At 41.9% G+C, this 22,009-nt stretch overlaps 1 protein-coding gene across 1 annotated transcript in view; it reads right to left on the bottom strand.

Moving 5' to 3' along the window:
- Window positions 1-22,009, bottom strand: part of LOC126245342 (solute carrier organic anion transporter family member 74D-like) — a 200,667-nt gene that overhangs the window by 56,410 nt on the left and 122,248 nt on the right. Inside the window, exon 6 of the mRNA XM_049948306.1 lies at window positions 16,246-16,386. Coding sequence (XP_049804263.1) covers window positions 16,246-16,386 — 141 coding nt within the window. The remainder of the gene's footprint in view (window positions 1-16,245; window positions 16,387-22,009) is intronic.

Here is a 22,009-nt window from a genome sequence, read left to right as displayed (position 1 = left end):
AGTCCAGCGTCATGCAACTCCTGAATGTCGCAAGCACATATAAAATGACATGGGACTTACACGCAGAAGATGCATAAAATGATGAGATTTGATTTAACGAAGTCTTTTGACTGTGTTGACCACAAAATATTATTGCAGAAGTTGGACCATTATGGAGTAAGGGGAGTAGCTTACAATTGGTTCGCCTCTTACTTTAGGAACAGAAAGCAGAAGATAATTCTCCGCAATATTGAGAGTGGTAGTGATGTTCAGTCCCAGTGGGGCACTGTTAAGTGGGGCGTTCCCCAACGGTCGGTGCTGGGGCCATTGCTGTTTCTTATTGATAAAAATGATATGCCTTCTAGTATTACAGGTGATTCAAAAATATTTCTGTTTGCTGATGACACCAGCTTGGCAGTGAAGGATCTTGTGTGTAATATTAAAACAGTATCAAAAATGTAGTTCATGAAATAAGTTGGTGGCTTGTGGAAAATAATTTGATGCTAAATCACAGTAAGACTCAGTTTATACAGTTTATACCTCACAATTCAACAAGAACCGATATTTTGATCAGACAGAATGGGCATATTGTAAGCGAGACAGTATCTGAAATAACTGACAGTTCAACACGAAAAGTAGTCTACCTCGCATATTTTCATACGCTTATGTCATATGGTATTATTTTTTGGGGTAATTCTTCTGATTCAAAAAGGATATTTTTGGCTCAAAAACGGGCTGTTAGAGCTATGTGAGGTGTAAGTTCGAGAACCTCTTGTCGACCCCTATTCAATAGTCTGGGAATTCTGACATTGCCCTCACAGTATATATTTTCTTTAACATCGTTTGTTGTTAGCAATATTAGCTTATTCCCAAGAGTTAGCAGCTTTCACTCAGTTAATACTAGGCAGAAATCCAATCTGCATGTGGAATGCACTTCCTTGACTCTTGTGCAGAAAGAAGCTACCACAAGAACTCAAAAATCTTAGCAGTAGCGCAAACGCTTTTAAGTCTAAACTGAAGTGTTCCCTCATGGCTCACTCCTTCTATTCTTTCGTGGAGCTCCTGGAAGAGCTGAAAAATTAAGCAAATTCCAGTGTTACATTGTCGATTTTCTTTATTTAAACTTAAGAATTGTCGCCTGAATATGTTACTTATATTTCATTTTATCTGTTTCTACTATCGTGTTGTAATTTCATGTATTGACTCGCTCCATGACCATGGAGACTTCTCCTTAATTTGGTCCCACGGAACAATAAATAAATAAATAAAAATAAATAAAATAAAGACAATGAGTATTTACGAAGGAAAGTAGTATCTTTTTGTGGTATGAATAAACGTTTAAGCTGTGAGGTAACGGGTGAGTTGTGGCGCCCTCAAAATATTCTAAGTTCGGAGTTGGCGTGGTCGCATGCGCCGCTCGGCAAGCCGGGGCTCGTCAGCAACCGCGCGGTGCCGTAAGTTAGCCGGAGCAAGAGGGGTAGCCCCAGCGCGTGGTTCAGACCGACCACGTGGCTGGGAATTCCATGTTAACGCTGTGTCGCAGAATGGGCTTTGTGTCGCTGCAGGAAATTTGTATGCCACGGAGTGCCAAAGATGGCGGACTTTGTGAAACCATAGTCGCAGACATTACACAGCTCATGTAGAAGTTAATAATAGCCAGAGGAATCATGATACCTTAAAAAAAACATGTACATCACCATACGATTCTAATGGTGTAATCAGATTTTCAGTACATTTATTAGTTTAAAGTTTAGTATCCGACTGTAAATTATACAAGTAACAACCAGCAACGAATTTACAAAATCTAAACGATTCATTCGATTTTGTCGATCGACGTGCCTTTAGAAAGCTATTAGTGTAAACCTAAATTGGTAAGAATTACAGGCATATAACTTGAATAGTACATGAGTTATTGCAGGTCAAAGTGGCGATTACTATTAATCGTGTCAGGCCATACGTACTCCACAGTTACACGAAAAAACGGCAGCAGCATGCTTATAAATATTCTTATTCATCTAGGTCTTTGTTTATATCCGATATATACTGTTCGTGAAGAAATTGGTTAAATATTTAATGTGTTTTAGAAAGCACAGAGACATTAGGCTACTGGCCCATCTTTTGTTTCTATTCTTTTGATATATTTTTATTTGATTTGATTATGTATTTTACAAAGTGCGTTAGAGCGTGTTTATGGTCCAGCCGTAGGAATATTTATTTAATTTCAAGTTATTTAAATGTAAATCCAGTATTTAGAATGTGTTTTCATTATGTTTGTGAGTGTGCGTTGACATGGAGACAGAGCGGGAGCGCTCTAGACAATCACAGCGATCGTTCCAAAAACGACACGTGGAGAGACTACATGGAGGTGGGGAGGAGGATCGTTTCGAGAGAGGACAGGGGCGTTCTAGACAGTACGGGAGAGGACATGAGAGTGTCCGGGACAGTACGCCGCGACAGACGCACGGTCGTGGGAAAGACTTGGAGAGTGGAGCAGTTTGCGCGTGGTCGCGGGAGATAGAAATATTTCGTAGATCCGACTTGTGCACTTGTAAGATTTCCATGGCTTCTGAAGTGAAGATGTAGTGTGCGAGTAGAAGTGAATATCTCGCGAGCTATGTTGTTGTTCATAACTAATTACGTGAAGTAACACCAATAAGTGTTTTACAGTAATAAAGGCATTCTTATAGGTACTTCTGCTATCGTACTCGTAATTTAAAGTCGTTAGAATACTACCTGCAGACTTTATTTAATTGCAATCTTTCATTTATAAATGTCTTTAATACGTTCAAAATTCGCAATTGCCGAGTGATAGGAGCCTTCGACCATTCGATTCATGTGTATATTCATATTGCATACTGTAGACTCAGAATTTGGCTTGTAATGCGGCAACTACGTATCCCAGCCCCTAGACAACGAAACCAGCCATAACTTTCAATATTTCAACTCTGAGTCAGAGGGTACGTAGTTAAGGGTCGTTCATCACATATTTCTATTTAAAAGCCCGCAAAGCTTAACGTAAAATGAAAGATATGTTTTTTTTCCTTACGTGGAATTTGTTATATTTAAGAAAATATGAAAAGTAAAATTGAATTTATTATTTTAATCTGATATTTGCATGACTGACACTTTACTTGATTGAATGAATAAAGGAAATATATTATGTCATTTGAAACTAAGCTCGCATTATGTGTACATGCTTCCAAGTACTGTAACGTCTCCTGCCAAAACATATATTATATGTGGCAAAAAAAGAAAAAAAAATGATTGTGTGAACTTTATGCAATAAATAGAAACCATTATGTGTCATGTTTTATACTTATATAGAATTATGTATCGATTTTTAAAGACAATACCTGTGTCGGCGAGTACTGGAACCGCCACAGACGATACTTATTAAATATCAAACAAAGATATAAATGTATTAAATCGAGCATAAATAGTAGTGACCGAGCATTAATTTCTATGTCGTCTTCTTGGAGCTACGTGAGTAGGAAGAGCCTGTGACGTTATGTGGTATGCTTGTGTAGCATTCTTTTGTCAAGATTGAGAGAAGGACGCCATTAGGCATTGATTTGTAAAGGTGTGTACGAATTTAATCTAAGTGTTTTGATTAAAACTACTCAGTGAAAACTTGCATTATGATTTGTAATAAGCTTGCCTGGTATTTTATCCCATCCTTTTAAGACATTTTCAGCTATTTAAATATTATTCGTGGTGCAGAGCTTCGCTAGGAACGAACGAGCCGCTATTTCTTTCAGCTTTCGGGATTGCAGGGCAGAGAAGCAGATTTTACTATGTGTTTTACAGGTGAACGCGAGCTGCGGATGATGATATATTATTAACAGAGCAAAAAGATAATTTACCTTCATTACGTAAAAGAAATATTGCTGTGCGTAGTTCGGGTCTGGCAAACATTATAGTAAAAACATTTTTTCTTTGATAGTACTCTCATGTTATCGTGTTATTCGTGGTACTTATTGACGTTTTAATGTTAACAAAAATCCACTGCAAAATTTTTATGTTGCGTACTGTAACATCAATATTGATAACGAAATAATTTTCAGTAACCTTTTCAATAACTGTAAAGTAAGAAAGATCTGTTGAAATTTATAGCGAGTTACAGTAACGAAACAATGTTATTTTTATAGAAAGCCAGATCCAGAATAATAAGAACGTTGTGGTGTCACCGCCAGACACCACACTTGCTAGGTGGTAGCCTTTAAATCGGCCGCGGTCCGTTAGTATACGTCAGACCCGCGTGTCGCCACTCTCAGTGATTGCAGACCGAGCGCCACCACACGGCAGGTATAGTCTAGAGAGACTTCCTAGCACTCGCCCCATTTGTACAGCGGACTTGGCTAGCGATAGTTCACTGTCCACATACGCTCTCATTTGCAGAGACGACAGTTTAGCATAGCCTTCAGCTACGTCATTTGCTACGACCTAGCAAGGCGCCATATTCAGTTACTGTAATTACTATCTTCAACAATGTATTCTGAACAGATAATATTGTGAATCATGTACCGTCAAGAGCGACGTTCTTCATTAATGGATTAAAGTTAAGTATCAAACTCATTACGTCCGCTTTCTGAATTCTCATTCCTTGTCATGTTCCAGACCTCACGTCAGTATAGTTCTTCCCTCACGCCAGCCTGCGTGAGCTAAAACGCGTGCATTTCGGCCTCCACTCGTAACACGGTGTTGGCTCTTCGGCTAACACAAAAAACATAATATATTTTGTTTTGTTGAAAATGAGTGATCCAAAGAAAGTCACAGCACAGCATCCCTAAAAAGTATTTCAGGGCTCTTTTCGTAGCAGCTTATTTTAACTCATCCATTTATCAATATTAGTTGTTACGCGAGCAATAACCAAGAGAGCGAAAGTACACTGACAGAAAAATATCTCAACACTTGGAAATAGTGTACAGTAATGAAATTTCAGGAATACATTTCTGTAGGTAATCTATTTAAGTGATTAACATAGCAAGGTCACAGGTTAATATAGGTGTTAAATGACTCTGAGCACTATGGGACTCAACATCTTAGGTCATAAGTCCCCTAGAACTTAGAACTACTTAAACCTAACTAACCTAAGGACATCACACACACCCATGCCCGAGGCAGGATTCGAACCTGCGACCGCAGCAGTCCCGCGGTTCCGGACTGCACCGCCAGAACCGCTAGACCACCGCGGCCGGCCACAGGTTAATATAAGAGCGAGATAAGTCACTGGAAATGTGAAATGCTGGTACATTAATAACCGGTGTAACCGCCAGAATGTTGAATGTGAACGTGCAAACGTGTCTGCACTGTGTCATACAGGTGCTGGATGTCTGAGGAATGGAGTACTATGCTGGTTGCACATGGTCGGTCAATACGTTGACGGATAATGCTGTTTGTGGATGACACTGTATTTGTAGTCCGATGATGTTCCTTACGTGCTCGACTGGAGACAGATCTGGTGATCGAGTAGGCCAAGGCAACATGTCGACACTCTGTGGAGCATGCTGGGTTACTACAGTGGCATGTAGCCGAGCGTTATTCTGTTGGAAAACATCCCTGGAAAGCTGTTCATGAATGGCAGCACAACAGGTCGAATCACGAGAGTGACGTGCATCTTTCCAGTCAGGGTGCGTGGAGTAACCATGAGAGTGCTCCTGCTGTCATATGAAATCGCAGCCCAGGTCACAGCTCCAGGTTTAGGTCCAGTGTGTCTAGCACGCAGACAAGGTGGTTGCTGGCCCTGAACTAGCCTCCTTCTAACCTACACACGTCCATCACTAGGATCGAAGCAGAACCAGCTTTCATCAGGAAACACAACAGACCTCTACCCTGCCCTCCAATGAGTTCTCGTCACCACTGAACTCTGAAATGGCGCTGGTTTGGCGTGAGTGGAATGCACGCTACAGGGCATCTGGCTCGGAACTCTCCTTGAAGTAACCGAATTTGTAACAGTTCAATGTGTCACTGTGCTGTCAACTGCTGCTCAAATTGCTGCTGCAGAAGCTGTACAATGCGCCAGAGCCATACGCCGAACACGATGGTCTTCCCCCTCAGTAGTGCCACATAACCGTCCAGAATACGATCTTCTTGCGACCGTACATTCTCGTCACCCCCGTTGCCAGCAGTCATGTCCCGTGGCTATATTCCTGCCAAGTCTTTCTGCAATATCGCAGAACGAACATCCAGCTTCTCCTAGCCCTGTTACACGACCTCGTTCAAACTCAGTGAGGTGCTGATAATGGCGTCTTTGTCGCCTTAAAGGCGTTTTTGACTAAAATCAACTCACCACGTCCAGTCTCAAAGTACCTAACGCTCACGACCGTTACAGCGTGTATGTAAAGCAAACCTGATTTGCATACTCACAGTGGCACTACTAGCGACATTCTTATAAACTGGCGCGAAATTCAATAGCCATCACCTTTCAGATATAGAATTTTCATTTATGTCACGTATCTCGCCGGCCCGTGTGGTCGAGCGGTTCTAGGCGCTTCAGTCTGGAACCGCGCGACCGCTACGGTCGCAGGTTCGAATCCTGCCTCGGACATGGATGTGTGTGAAGTCCTTAGGTTAGTTAGGTTTAAGTAGTTCTAAGTTCTAGGGGACTGGTGGCCTCAAATGTTAAGTCCCATAGTACTGAGAGCCATTTTTTTTTGTCACGTATCTCCTTGTTAGTGCTGCGATTTTTTTCATCGGTGCATTGCCAATAATGTCATCTTTCCTTATTAATTGTATGTAGGACGTTAGCGTGTACATATATGGGTTATTTCGTATTAAAGGACGTTTCACGAAGCTCGAATCAGTCTTCTCTCGTCTCCAACTTCTCTCATGTTTGATAACATAATTGCCAGAGCTCTACCTGACTGACCATCATGTACTTTGCTACAGTGCTTGCAGATGATATACACGCTGTTCTGTTCCAAAGGTTCTTGGTCGTGTTTGCTATTGATTAATAAGTAGGCTATGCTGTTGTTACAGTAAAACGGCGCTGTCTAGCTGCGAGACAAATTTTTTTGCAAAGCTATATGAAATTTTTGTCAACATACGAGGTGTGGCTAGAAAAAAACCGGACTAGTACTGGTGAAACAATAAAACGAATGCAATAAGGCTGAAAGTCGCGTGGCCTGTCACGTGACTCTCGCTCCGCCTACTGCTCGAGTTTCATCTGCCTCCTGCACTCAGTCTGCCCGTGGCGTCTGTTTTAAGTAGTTGACGTTTTGTCTGTGCGTCGGAAAATGTTGAGTGTACAGAAAGAACAGCGTGTTAACATCAAATTTTGTTTCAAACTAGGAAAATCTGCAAGTGAAACGTTTGTAATGTTACAACAAGTGTACGGCGATGATTGTTTATCGCGAACACAAGTGTTTGAGTGGTTTAAACGTTTTAAAGATGGCCGCGAAGACACCAGTGATGACACTCGCACTGGCAGACCATTGTCAGCAAAAACTGATGCAAACATTGAAAAAATCGGTAAACTTGTTCGACAAGATCGCCGTTTAACAATCAGAGCAGTGTCTGAGTTAACAGGAGTTGACAAGGAAAGTGTTAGGCAGATTCTTCATGAAAGTTTCAACATGAACAAAGTGTGTTCAAAAATGGTTCCAAAGTGTCTCACAATTGAACAGAAGGAACGCCGAAGAATGATTTGTTCTGACATCCTGGAAAACATTGAAAGTGATCCCACCCCGGCGATCTTGTCGAACAAGTTTACCGATTTTTTCAATGTTTGCATCAGTTTTTGCTGACAATGGTCTGCCAGTGCGAGTGTCATCACTGGTGTCTTCGCGGCCATCTTTAAATCGTTTAAACCACTCAAACACTTGTGTTCGCGATAAACAATCATCGCCGTACACTTGTTGTAACATTACAAACGTTTCACTTGCAGATTTTCCTAGTTTGAAACAAAATTTGATGTTAACACGCTGTTCTTTCTGTACACTCAACATTTTCCGACGCACAGACAAAACGTCAACTACTTAAAACAGACGCCACGGGCAGACTGAGTGCAGGAGGCAGATGAAACTCGAGCAGTAGGCGGAGCGAGAGTCACGTGACAGGCCACGCGACTTTCAGCCTTATTGCATTCGTTTTATTGTTTCACCAGTACTAGTCCGGTTTTTTTCTAGCCACACCTCGTATAGTGTAGTTCATCTATCATCACTAACTAGGACTGCCTGTATCCTGCTTCTCCGATTCTTGTCTCACAAAGGTAGCAAAGTGTCAAGTGTTGTGCAACAGAGTCACAAATGGAACGGTAAGTAAAGATGACATTGGCCACGTTTGTTGTTACTAACCACTGCGCCTCGTGCAATCTTTCATGAAATATATTCATAAAACGCACTATTTCGGTATGTGGACAATCTGATCACTCTCTTCACGAGCAGCTCGTCCTAGGCATCTCATCTGAGCTGCTGCTTTCTTGCTGATGCCTGTGTCGTACACAGCGTCCATCGCCAGAGCTTCCGTGGCGTAAAGCGTAGTCCCACTTGCTACTGCAACCAGAATACACGTACTACCAGCACTGGGCGTGATGCAAGACCACTTAAGCGTCATATAGTACCGCCAATTTACTTCGAAACGTTTAATGGTGGACCCAGATTAATTTTCTGCACTGCTGTTCGTTTAAAATTAATCTAAATAGTAGTCTGCAGCCTCACTTTGACCAGCGACGCGGGTTTAAGCTTCTCAGTCCTCCAAAGTCAATAATTGAAGTACTGTAACTATCTAACTTATCTCTGGATGATTCCGAGATCTGACCACTGCAGTCGAGTATGTACACCTCCGACGGTTCATACACCATCTGCAACTGTTTATTAGCAACTTCTGACGATAACCTCCACAATAACAAAACAGGAATACAATTCAACATCAATAGGTGAAAAGATATGCAGAAAGACTCTGCTAATATTTCCACGAGATGCATGGAATTTATACGCTTCGTTCAGTGAACAGTACCTCCAGCTAGCCAGTGGCTCCAGGCTCTAGTTCAATATGCTACTTCCTACCCAGCATTTGCACTCTCACTAAAAATAGCAACAGTTGCCTAGAAAGACAGAAAGGGACTAAACGGATTTTCACGCCCGTACACGGGAATGCACTTTCTTGTAGTGTTTCCGTATTTTAAAAGTAATTTTGTTGGTCACGAAGGACCATCGGCTCCCAAGGATCAACACCAAATTTGTCGTACATGGTCCCATATATTGTCACCTCAACCCTGCTACTGCTACTGACGGCTGACTTTACGATTTCGTCAGCTCAATGCTGCTCCACGAAATTATTTCACACTAGCGAACATCCCCGGCTCTGCACGGATGACACTAAGCTTCTACGACCGGTCACTTGTCTGGGGTAGCGGTAATAAGTTATACACGCAAACTCTGCCCCTGAATCAGTCTGTTAGTGAAGACCGTACCAAAATCGCTACATTAGTTCCTCAGATTAGCCTTCACGTACAGAAGGAAACTGTGACAGGTGACTTTAATTTATAATATGTGTAATGGGTAAGACAAGAGAGATCTATGTCAATTGATGAAAGGAGAAAATATTAAATTGCAGTAAATGAAGCTGGCGAAAAGGAGTGTAAACATCTGAAAAATGAGGTCGACGGGAAGTGTAAAATGGAGAAGGGATCGATTAGTAGGACACGTTCAAAGGCGTCAAGGTATCAGGTATTTAGTATTGGAGGGAACCGTTGGGTAAAAATTGTAGAGGGAGACCAAGATATGAATACATTAAGCAAATTCAGAAGGATGTAGGTTGCAGTAGGTATTTGGAGATGAAGAGGCTTGCACAGGATATTGTAGCATGGAGAGGTGCATCGAACCAGTCTTTGGACTAAGGAACACAACAAAAACAACACAAGGAAGAAATTACCGTACGTACTGATGTACAGATTCTGGTATTAGTGATTTCATATGCCTCAGTGATTCGGTGCAGGTCTTTCAATTGGGCGTCACTTCGGTGATTCGTGTGTCCCTAACCTACCCCACTTACCTAAGTACCGGAAAGAGAACTATAGTTTAATGTGAAATACGACCCACTTTATTGAAAGGCAAATGCTAGGTTATGAAGCAATTTAAAAATCCACAGTCTGTCCGGGATTCGAACCTGCGATCTTTCAACTTCCGCCGGCCGCTGTGGCCGAGCGGTTCTGGCGCTTCAGTCCGGAACCGCGCGCCTGCTACGGTCGCAGGTTCGAATCCTGCCTCAGGCATCGATATATGTGATGTCCTTAGGTTAGTTAGGTTTAAGTAGTTCTAAGTCAAGGGAACTGATGACCTCAGATGTTAAGTCCCATAGCGCCTAGAGCCATTTGAACCATTTTTTCAACTTCCAGACACGCCCTTTACCGCTAGACCGCCAGACCGGCAAAGATTTTTGTCAAGCTTCCCTTATGTTTGCAGTTTCGGCGGCTGCTTATTGCTCTCCCCGCCAGATACCACCTCCTGTGTAGATGCCAATCTCTAGATCCCATCATTGGCACGACACGTCACTCCAAACACCATTTGAATATGCAATAGTTATCAATACGTGTATTATACGCTCGTTATTACTTTGCAGTAAGAAATTGTGTACACAAACCTACCTTACGAATCAGTCTATCTGCCATTGTAAACCACATCAAAATATCTACAGTAATTGCTGAGATTAACATTCACCTACAGACGGAAACCGTGGTGAAGTAATTGCAATTTCGTGCTTCCACTACTGGAACCTTTCTAGAAGGTGATATTTCCTGTCAGGAGTGTCGGAAAATTTTTCCAATTTTGCAGTTATCATTTATGACTTTGCAGGGATGAAACTGATTTCAGAGGTACTGGCTATCCGAATAGTTTTATAAGCTACGTCTTTTTAGCGCTTACGAAAATTCTCCACCGCGCACACCCTGATAGCGGGTATATCCACATGGAGTGCCATGGCCATCGTCTCTAGGGAGATCGCTATCTCTGATCTATGTTATTTACGGTAAACGCCGGTACCAGCGCATTCGTCTGTTTTCGATCCTAGTGTACTATGTCCCCTGCACAGTGTCGTGGTCCATCCTTTCACTGTTCGCTTCTTTCAATTGTTACACTGAAAGTCTTACTGAAGCAGCTGAAAGTTATTAAATGGTCAGCTGGCATTTTCCAGACCATTCCTATATTTACCACATTCCCTATATTGGTGTGGGATTCCCGATACCCTAAAGGTATCCAGTTATTTCCAGTTTTTCACCAGTATTCCCCTGCCGCTGGCTCCATTGTAATCTATGGTTTTAACGGGGATATATCCGGCATGCTTTCCATCCCACCAGTTGGTGTGCTGCTAATTCTGCCTCTTGTGGCTAAGAAGACCAATCTCTGCACCTTGCCAAGCTACTTAGCAGCTACCTCGTTCCATCACACTGTAATCTCACAAATTATCGTAGGTCTTTTTACAGCGGCCTATACCCGGATGTGCTCCTGGGCTTTAAACCACAGTTTTTTCGACAGACTCTTCTAGAGCTCATAAAAAAATCTTTCACCTTGGAGCATAAACCCCTTACATGAGGCGTCAATGACAGCATCCAGGTTCATCTCTTGATAATTCATTACCCCTCGCTGAGAAACTTAAGATATGCTTGCTTGTGAAGGTTATTACAGCAGTTTGCTTGGGACGGACACTTAGTCATGTTCCCTGCATCAGCACTGGACAAATTTGCCAAGTGTATTACTATGCCTTTTCTTAACATTTATTACTGCGTACGAACTCTCTGCTTGCACTGCCTCTTGTGTATATATTATCTTCAGCAACAACTCTTGTCAGTCCACATTTCAGAATAAATTTCTATGTTATCTGAGTAATCATTTGGTTGTAGCCCACGTAAACATCCTACGGTATCATCATCATGATGTTTGTTCCTGATAATAATCATAATCCAGTTACTAATTTGTAAAATTACTTCGCTGTTTTGTCATTGCTAAATTAAAGTAGTTCATGAATGACGCATGCTTCTATGAGGAGTTAAAGAAAGAGTGCGTGACCAGAGGAGTACAGAGTCCGCTTTTAGCCTGCCCATATTTGCCTGTTAGCCAGGCAGGCAAGCTGCCGCACGTAATCAGCAGAACGGGCAGGCTGCTCCCATCCAAACCAAGCTGTGCCCAACTCAATCAGGCTGAAGGGGCCTTCAGTTTATTCTGTATGCTTTCATTGTAGTGCTTTCGGAATTTAATGGGAAGTCCTTTTTTACATGGGTATCACTAGACGAAGCTCAATGAAATAGGCAACAGTTTGTTGCGAAAGCTTGAATTTTGTGTGTGTTTGTGTTTGTTTGTGTGTCTATCGACCTGCCAGCGCTTTCGTTCGGTAAGTCACATCATCTTTGTTTATATATATATATATATATGTGTATATATATATATATATATATATATATATATATATATATATATATATATGACACTAGTCTCTGACAGTGTTCTAGCAGTAGTGGGCACCAGAAGATCCTGAGGAATATCGCAGAAGAGGAGTCGAAACGTCGATCATTTTAGAAGAAATATGACGCAGCCCAATAACCCAGAAGATTTTAACTTCAGTGACAGCGGCCACGAAAGCCTGCAGACTTACATGAAATATATATTCATTCTGAGTAATTGTAGGCCAGAAAATGGCAGATTTTATCTGATCTTTTTTGCATAGCCGGCCGCGGTGGTCTAGCGGTTCTGGCGCTGCAGTCCGGAACCGCGGGACTGCTACGGTCGCAGGTTCGAATCCTGCCTCGGGCATGGGTGTGTGTGATGTCCTTAGGTTAGTTAGGTTTAAGTAGTTCTAAGTTCTAGGGGACTTATGACCTAAGATGTTGAGTCCCATAGTGCTCAGAGCCATTTGAACCATTTTTTTTGCATATTTCGGGCTTGCTTATTTATTTCGATCGATCCGTATTCAGGTCGCTTCTAAATTATGTTTTATGTAGTACTGAGAATCATCTCTGAAAGTCGAGATCCTTTGCACCTAGGAACATGAAGATGTCTGTTACACTGCAACACCAACTTAAGTAAGGTTTTGGAAGTCTAATTTCCATAACCTTAGCTTGCTTCAGTCAAATATGAGTTCAATTATAACCATTTAATTACTTTTTCTAGTATTGTATTGCAGGTTCGCTGTACTCATTCTAAATGGCCAAAATAGTACATTCTGAATTCCCGAAATGCATTTTAGTAAACTCGTAGTTCAGTTTTCATATTACATTAATCTAAAAACTATATGTTTGAAAGAAGAAGCCTTTCTTTCATATTAAACTTTCTTTGCACTACGTTTCGTACCACAGGAAAGTGGTTTTTAATATCCACTGGGCCGTATTTTTTTCCTGTTTAAGTCAATGTTTACCCTAAATTCAGAAATCCCATATACTTTTAAATGGTCTCGAGTCCTTAGCACACATTTCCAAACACCTGTCAGCTACTAAGTCTTCTTCCAAAATAGTTATGAAGTGAGGAAACTGATAGTCAAATTTACAACCTTACCGTAACGTACACGAGGTTCACGAGTGAGTGTTTAGTAACGTTTTACACAGTTTGCATTGCGAGACACCTACCAATTTATTTGAAACTGCCTCATAAACCCACGATAACATTTCCGCTCCTGGACTTGGCCTCTGTCACCTGACTGGTACATATTTCCCAAATCTTAAACTCTCCTCAATCTCTTTTAAGTTTAATTTGTTCATATTGCTGCTCACACCGCTATGATAAATCAGCTGCAGTGAAACAACCTACGCAGACAAATACCTGGCTGTTCTGGAATCACAGTAGATTGATAGCGCAACCTATTGTCAGGTGCATCAAGCTGAACGGGTCCCGAAAACTTGCCAGGCTTTCTAAAACCCATGCTGGCCTGCTTTAATCACTGTGCTTCAGCTCACGTGTACTCTGCGGCATTCTGAACTACTTCAGTGCTTACGTTGGAGACAGGGGCAGGCAGGCTGCTGGAAGGAGAGTTTGTACACCTCCGTGCGTGACAGAACCCCCTTCGATCAGATTAGCCATATTCAGATCTAAGGTCGTGTACTCGCCCATTAGTGATTAGGTAGCTACAAATTGATGCTGATGGCGATTAATTTTTCATTCTTGGTACCGAGCCCTAGTGAAGTTGCAGTTTTTTTTTTTGAGTCATCAGTCTTCTGACTGTTTTGATGCGGCCCGCCACGAATTCCTCTCCTGTGCAACCGTGCATCTCAGAGTAGCACTTGCGACCTACGTCCTCAATTATTTGCTAGATGTATTCTAGCAGTAATGGCTAGAGGACAAATGTAAGGAGCTAGAGGCATATTTCACTAGAGGTAAGACAGGTATTGCCTACAGGAAAATTAAAGAGACCTCTGGAGAAAAGAGAACCACTTGTATGAATATCAAGAGCTCAGACAGAAACCCAGTTCTAAGCAAAGAAGGGAAAGCAGAAAGGTGGAAGGAATATATAGAGGGTCTATACATGGGCGATGTACTTGAGGAAAATATTATGGAAATGGAAGAGGATGTAGATGAAGATGAAACGGGAGATATAATACTGCATGAAGAGTTTGACAGAGCACTGAAAGACCTAAGTCTAAACAAGGCCCCAGGAGTAGACAACATTCCATTAGAACTACTGATAGCCTTGGGAGAGCCAGCCCTGACAAAACTCTACCATCTGGTGAGCAAGATGTATGAGACAGGCGAAATACCCTCAGACTTCAAGAAGAATATAATAATTCCAATCCCAAAGAAAGCAGGTGTTGACAGATGTGAAAATTACCGAACTATCAGTTTAATAAGTCACGGGTGCAGAATACTAATACGAATTCTTTACAGACGAATGGAAAACTGGTAGAAACCGACATCGGGGAAGATCAGTTTGGATTCCATAGAAATACTGGAACACGTGAGGCAATACTGACCCTACGACTTAACTTAGAAGACAGATTAAGGAAAGTCAAACCTGCGTTTCTAGCATTTGTAGGCTTTTGAAAATGTTGACTGGAATACTCTCTTTCAAATTCTGAAGGTGGCAGGGGTAAAATACAGGAAGCGACAGGCTATTTTCAATTTGTACAGAAACCAGTTACAAGAGTCGAGGGTCATGAAAGGGAAGTAGTGGTTAGGAAGGGAGTGAGACATGGTTGTAGTCTATCCCCGATTTTATTCAATCTGTATATTGAGCAAGCAGTACAGGAAACAAAAGAAAAATTTGGAGTAGGAATTAAAATCCACGGAGAAGAAATAAAAACTTTGAAGTTCACCGATGACATTGTAATTCTGTCAGAGACAGCAAAGGACCTGGAAGAGGAGTTGAACGGAATGGGCTGTGTCTTGAAAGGAGGATATAAGATGACATCAACAAAAGCAAAACGAGGATAATGGAATGTAGTCAAATTAAATCGGGTGATGCTGGGGGAATTAGATTAGGAAATGAGACACTTAAAGTAGTAAAGGAGTTTTGCTATTTGGGGATCAAAATAACTGATGATGGTCGAAGTAGAGAGAATATAAAATGTAGACTGGCAGTGGCAAGGAGAGCGTTTCTGAAGAAGAGAAATTTGTTAACATCGAGTATAGATTTAAGTGTCAGGAAGTCGTTTCTGAAAGTATTTGTACGGAGTGTAGCCATGTATGGAAGTGAAACGTGGACGATAAATAGTTTGGACAAGAAGAGAATAGAAGTTTTCGAAATGTGGTGCTACAGAAGAATGCTGAAGATTAGATGGGTAGATCACATAACTAATGAGGAGGTATTGAATAGAATTGGGGAGAAGAGAAATTTGTGGCACAACGTGGGTAGAGGAAGGGATCGGTTGGTATGACATGTTCCGAGGCATGAAGGGATCACCAATTTAGTATTGGAGGGCTGCGTGGAGGGTAAAAATCGTAGAGGGAGATCAAGAGATGAATACACTAAGCAAATTCAGAAGGATGTAGGTTGCAGTAGGTACTGGAAGATGAAGAAGCTTGCACAGGATAGGGTAGCATGGAGAGCTGCAACAAACCAGTCTCTGGACTGAAGACGACAAAAACAAGAATAATTCCAGTCTCAGTCTTCCTCTATAGTTTTTACCCTCCACAGCTCCGTCTAGTACCATGGAAGTTATTCGCTGATGTCTTAATGGATGTCCTATCATCCTGTCTCTTCTTCTTGTCTAATCATTGGAGCTAGTGATAGTTCCATATGACTTTCAATAATCAATTAATTTAATGGGTTACATCCTCAGCATAGTGTCCTAGGCTCTGTGGATGTCAGTGAACAGCTTGCTAGTTTGTACAAGCCGGGATAACTCACCGAGCCACCAGGCGCCGATCCAGCGCGGGTCGTTGCTGTCGATGAGGGGCGTCAGGTCCGGGGCGACGTACTGGCGCAGCGCGTAGGACGCCAGCACGTAGCCGAGCGTGGGGCCCAGCATGCGCAGGCACTGCGACACCGCTGCAGGCAGATCATAATCTGTTACCTTCTTGATGATACAGATGTAAATTGTATAGAACAAAAACAAAAAGAGTTACTCATTCTAGTGAACAGACAAAAAAAGCACTCCATCTTTAGGCCACGAGTGGCTACCGAGACCATCTGACCGCCGTGTCATCCTCGGTGGAGGATGCGGATAGGAGGGGCGTGGGGTCAGCACTCCGCTCTACCGGTCGTTGTGATGGTATTCTTGACCGAAGCCGCTACTATTCGGTCGAGTAGCTCCTCAATTGGCATCACGAGGCTGAGTACAACCCGAAAAATGGCAACAGCGCCTGGCGGCGTGGATGGTCACCCATCCAAGTGCCGACCACGCCCGATAGCGCTAAACTTAGGTGATCACACGGGATCCGGTGTACCCACTGCGGCAAGGCAGTTGCCTAGTGAACAAATAATGTCGCCAAACAAACCACTGCTTAGGTGGAGTAAGCATTGCGTTGATCATCTGTGACAAAACTGTTTCAATGACTGCCACTGAAATCTGAGCCGGCCGCTGGTGGCCGAGCGGTTCTGGCGCTACAGTCTGGAACCGCGCGACCGCTACGGTCGCAGGTTCGAATCCTGCCTCGGGCATGGATGTGTGTGTTGTCCTTAGGTTAGTTAGGTTTAAGTAGTTCTAAGTTCTAGGGGACTTATGACCTCAGCAGTTGAGTCCCATAGTGCTCAGAGCCATTTGAACCATTTTTTTGAAATCTGAAGATATCCTTTGTGAGTTTACTCTTGTACGTGTGGAACCAGGTGGGCGTATCTCTGGGACCGAGAGTTTCTAAGGAGTGTAGAGGAAGTAATGGAAAGTTGAATGTGAAAATCGCTCCGTGACGTGTGTATCGGCAGAGAACTCTACGGGAACGAGTGGGAATGCATTAGAGTTCAGTCCAGCATACAGTTTCAGTCTGCCGCATGTAATCGAAATGCCCGCTTCAAAAATCTTTAATTTATCTGAAAAATCACAAAATGATGCAATGCTGCCTGTAAGCATCACAGAGAGTTATTGAAAGGTCCTTGATCCGTGGATGTTTCGTATCTTTTTAGTACCAAACAAACTGTATCACACCACAAAAAAAAAAAAAAGAATTTTGCTTTTTACTGTACCAAATTATTCACATACGTACATTCTAGTTCATAGTCCTGTTCTTCATCTAACTGAATATTTGTACACCATAATAATAGCTGTAGCTGTGCGTCGGCGGACACATTTGTACTCCAGTAAGCATATTAGAATTACTAATTTAGAGAAGCTTATTGTATTAGTGTTTGCATCTACGTCTGGTTAACATGCGTAAAGTGATAATTTAGTAAACATCAGATTACGTTCGGAAATCTTTTAGTGATTAGGACAAGAGCATTTTACTGCTTGTATTGGAGGAGACGCACACAGCAGTCAGTCGCAGTCCCATTAGCTTTTATTAAGCTTGCGAATCTAGATTTCGGCTATGAATAGCCGTCATCAGTGCATTTTCGTTACAATTTAATAGACTTGCGGCAGTTCATGTCTCCACATATTCTTACAGCTGTATAGGCACGATTGTACTTCTGCCTGTACACCTGTAAGAACGTATGGAGACGTGTACTGCCACGAGTCTATTGAATTGTAACGAAAGTGCACTCAATTTGGCTATTTACAGACGAAATTTAGATTTACAAGCATAATAAAAACTAATGGGACTGTGACTGCTGTGTGCTTCTCCTTCCTAGCATTCTACGGTCGCTGTGCACAACGGTTCCCGATGGAATCAAAATTGGTTACTTCTTATATTCTTATTTCCATAAGAAATGATGGATTATGTGTAAGTATCATAACATAGTAGTTAGGCAGTCTAGCCTAAAACCCTACTAACACCCCTCCGCCTTTTGGTATTTTCTCTTCAGAGTGGCGACTTCGTTCCATCAAAATATTTTCCACAGCTCTCCTGGTTTTTGCAGGTTTAAATGCCAAATATCTCTGAATAAATTTCTAATGCACGTAAGAGGAAGTTGTACTGTTCTAGTTTTCATGATAACAAATAATTTTTTTGAATAACGGTGCACTTACCAGTGATTATTCCGAGTTGAGGTTGGATTTACAGTTTTGTCAGTAATTCTTTAATTTATAAGCTCATGCCGCCCTTGGAAATTCATTCGTTACTGTTGTCAATTACCATTCTGTGCCATGCCATGAAATTGTGCAATAACCTCAGGTATACCAGAAATCGTCTCAGTAACACGCTTCGAACTTTCGTTGCTGAAATGTGTTAACAATATTCAGACTCATCGTTGACTTACAGCAAGGAACAGCGAGAAAGCCGGCAAAGTACTTCCTTCCATCGAATTAAGTAAAAAAGACCCGAAGTCTGAATATACAGCGATTATAAAACATGCATATTCAGGTACGATCCGTATTTTTTTCTAAAATTAAAAAAAAAACCTTCGCTCTTATGCGAATGATAAATTCGCACCTATACAATATTCTCACACGCACTTTACAATCCGTGGGCCTAAAATATCGCATAATAGGAAATGTACCTGGAGCCCGCGAACCTACGCACAATGACCAACGTTCCCGATGTGAGCTAGCTTGGGTGGCCACGATCGAGCGAGAAATATTACAAACCGAGCGAGGTGGCTCAGTGGTTAGCACACTGGACTCGCATTTGGGAGGACGATGGTTCAATCCCGCGTCCAGCCATCCTGATTTAGGTTTTCCGTTATTTCTCTATATCGCTTCAGGCAAATGCCTGGATGGTTCCTTTGAAAGGATACGGCCGACTTCCCTATCCTTCCCTAGTCCAATTGGACCGATGACCTCGCTGTCTGCTCTCTTCCTCCAAATCAATCACCCAAATAATACAACAATTCATAATGCTTTTTCAAGCTTCCCTTAATCGAGCCGGCCGCGGTGGCCGAGCGGTTCTAGGCGCTACAGTCTGGAACCGCGCGACCTCTACGGTCGCAGGTTCGAATCCTGCCTCGGGCATGGATGTTTGTGATGTCCTTAGTTTAGTTAGGTTTAAGTAGCTCTAAGTTATAGGGGATTGATGACCTCAGAAGTTAAGCCCCATAGTGCTCAGAGCCATTTGAACAATTTTTTCCTTAATCGACTCCACCACCGACTTACTCCGAAGCAGAATCTCAAAGCAGTCTGCAACAAATTGACTCAGAACACTTCTTTCCATGAATCAAAAGTTCAAGTTCCCTAGAGTCTCTCAAAATTCTTTGTCATTTCCATGACTTTTCCAGTAAATTCATTTTGCTTCAGAATTACAGATTTTTAGAAACGTCGTCACGCTACTTTTGATTTTGTATATCATATTCAATTATTATCTTAGACTAATAAATAAAATTAAACACACAATTCAGTTGTTCCGTTATCAGTAGCTACAGTGTAGAATTATTGATTTACTTTTTCTGAACTGGTATTATTGAACACACTAACTTGCAGATTCTATCGTACAGAGATGACGAGTTAGACTCACTATCTTTCTATGTCTGTCAACATCTCAAAAAGAAGGAAGGGAGGATTAACTGCGATTAGACGGCATTGTAGTGTAGGCATCACACACACAGAATTTGTTAATGTATCAACGAGAATAATCGTTTTTGAAAATATAATTGGATACTCAAAAAATCTTACCAAGCGACGACGGGAGAAACACGTATAAAAGTTAAGGAAATGCGCAAACTTCCGGAGCCAGTGGTTTCCTCTTCTAGCAGAAGGGCTGAAGGGGGAAGAAAAAGGGATGAAGGAAAATGACTGGCGAGGTTTAGCAAATGGGGAGAAATATGGAAAAGTCGCCCAGAATCCTGGGTCGGGGGAGACATACCGGCCGGGGTAAGAAGGAAAGACTGAGAGTTGGGCACTGCACCTGACGGTGTTTGAAAACCTGAAAGTTTGAAGGTGGAAGATATAGTAATAAGCAACATAGGGATTACTAACAACATGTTGCGCAAAGCAAGAGTGGAAAGGTAAGTGCGTTATACGTAGTAGAGCTGGGGGCGGGGATAAACAGACAGGTCAGGAAATAAAAGATATAGAAAAATATTTTAATTTCTGACCTTCTATCTTTTCCCGAGACCCACCTATAAGTCTGATGAGCACAGAGAGGTGAATCGGGCATGGTCTTATTAAAGGGGAACTCCTTGCATTTGGTTGGAGCAATTCACAGAACCCATGGATATTTTAAATAGTCGGTCGGGAATTTAAAACACTTTTCTCCGAATATGAGGATAGTTCTGCCCTTCCCCCTCTCCCTCCCACCCTCCCTCCCACCACGACACGATACTAGCACTGTGTAATTTTGCGTATATATATAATGCACGAGCATTCGTATCTCCGTAAATCTGCTGTTAGTGTACTTGAATTTACAACAGATCCATTGAAAACTTGTGCTTGAGTACCTTACCAAAGGAAAGAAGAAAGAAATGAGGGTTTAATATTCTCGCGACAATGGATCTCAAGCTAGAATTTGACAAAGATGGGGAAGGGAATCTGCTGTGTGCTTGCCAAAGATACCGTTCCACCTTTAACGTAAAGTTTTTGAGGATGAATGCGGAGACCGTAGAGAAAATAGATAGCCAGGATTTTAGACTTGAATCATCGCTGAATACGAATCCAGTGGCTTTACAAATACTTCATCTTTCTTGCAGTATGTTATGGATGATATCATATGCGTTGTGGAGTTAGAATTGCCGTATTTTGCTTTAATAATGTAGAAATAATGTCTTTCTGTGAACTGTGTAGTTAGAACCTTGTTGAACTGCTAACAAAAAATTGGTATTTAATGTTTGTTTTAACGTGATATTGTAAACTTGGCACCTGAAGTATCGCAAACACAATACAGCATAACCACTAATGCCGAGGCATGATTAGATTCAAGGTTAACTAAGGTCCCAAATGTCTTCATTAAGTTATAAACTCAGATTTGATTGAAATCTTCCGAACTATATTTTTTTGTTATCCATTAAGAGCTGTCTAAGACTACCGTTTCTATTAGGTACCTCTATGTCATAGGTTACTGCAGTTCCAATACAGCATCTTCCAACTCCCTGCTCAAAAAATTACATCCTAAAACGTTTCAATGCACCATCTCAATAAACTGTACTGATTCTGTACTATGCTATGTTACATACTTTGGCCAGCATTATTTTCACTGCCATCTATTGCAAACTAATGGTGAAATCGATACTAGGTACAGAACCCACACCTGAACAGAATCCACTGCTGCACTTCCACTTCCCAACCGCATTTCAGTTGCTCCATGTAAAGCAAGGATGAAAATAAAGAAAAATCTTATTCCATTTGTAGTATCTGACTGGGGGGTGGGAAGGAAAATTGTCATTTGGGGCAGCGAAGTTCAAACTTCAGTCTATCCATCCAGATTTAGGTGTTTTTGGACTTTCCCTAAACTACGGGAGTTTTTTGGGAAGTAAGGTCCCATCACTCACAAATGGGAACAACTGTGAAAATCGAAAATGTTTTATTTGCAACAGTTAGTTACATCTCCCAGCTACTTCTCTACACACTCACTGTTCCAACTTAGACATCTGTCGTAGCGTTGTACCAACCGCCCAATACCCTCCTCATTGAAGGCAGCCACCTGGAGTTACT

Source organism: Schistocerca nitens, chromosome 1, assembly GCF_023898315.1.
Source record: "Schistocerca nitens isolate TAMUIC-IGC-003100 chromosome 1, iqSchNite1.1, whole genome shotgun sequence".
Lineage (NCBI taxonomy): Eukaryota > Metazoa > Arthropoda > Insecta > Orthoptera > Acrididae > Schistocerca > Schistocerca nitens.
This window is presented reverse-complemented; position numbering and strand designations above follow the sequence as displayed.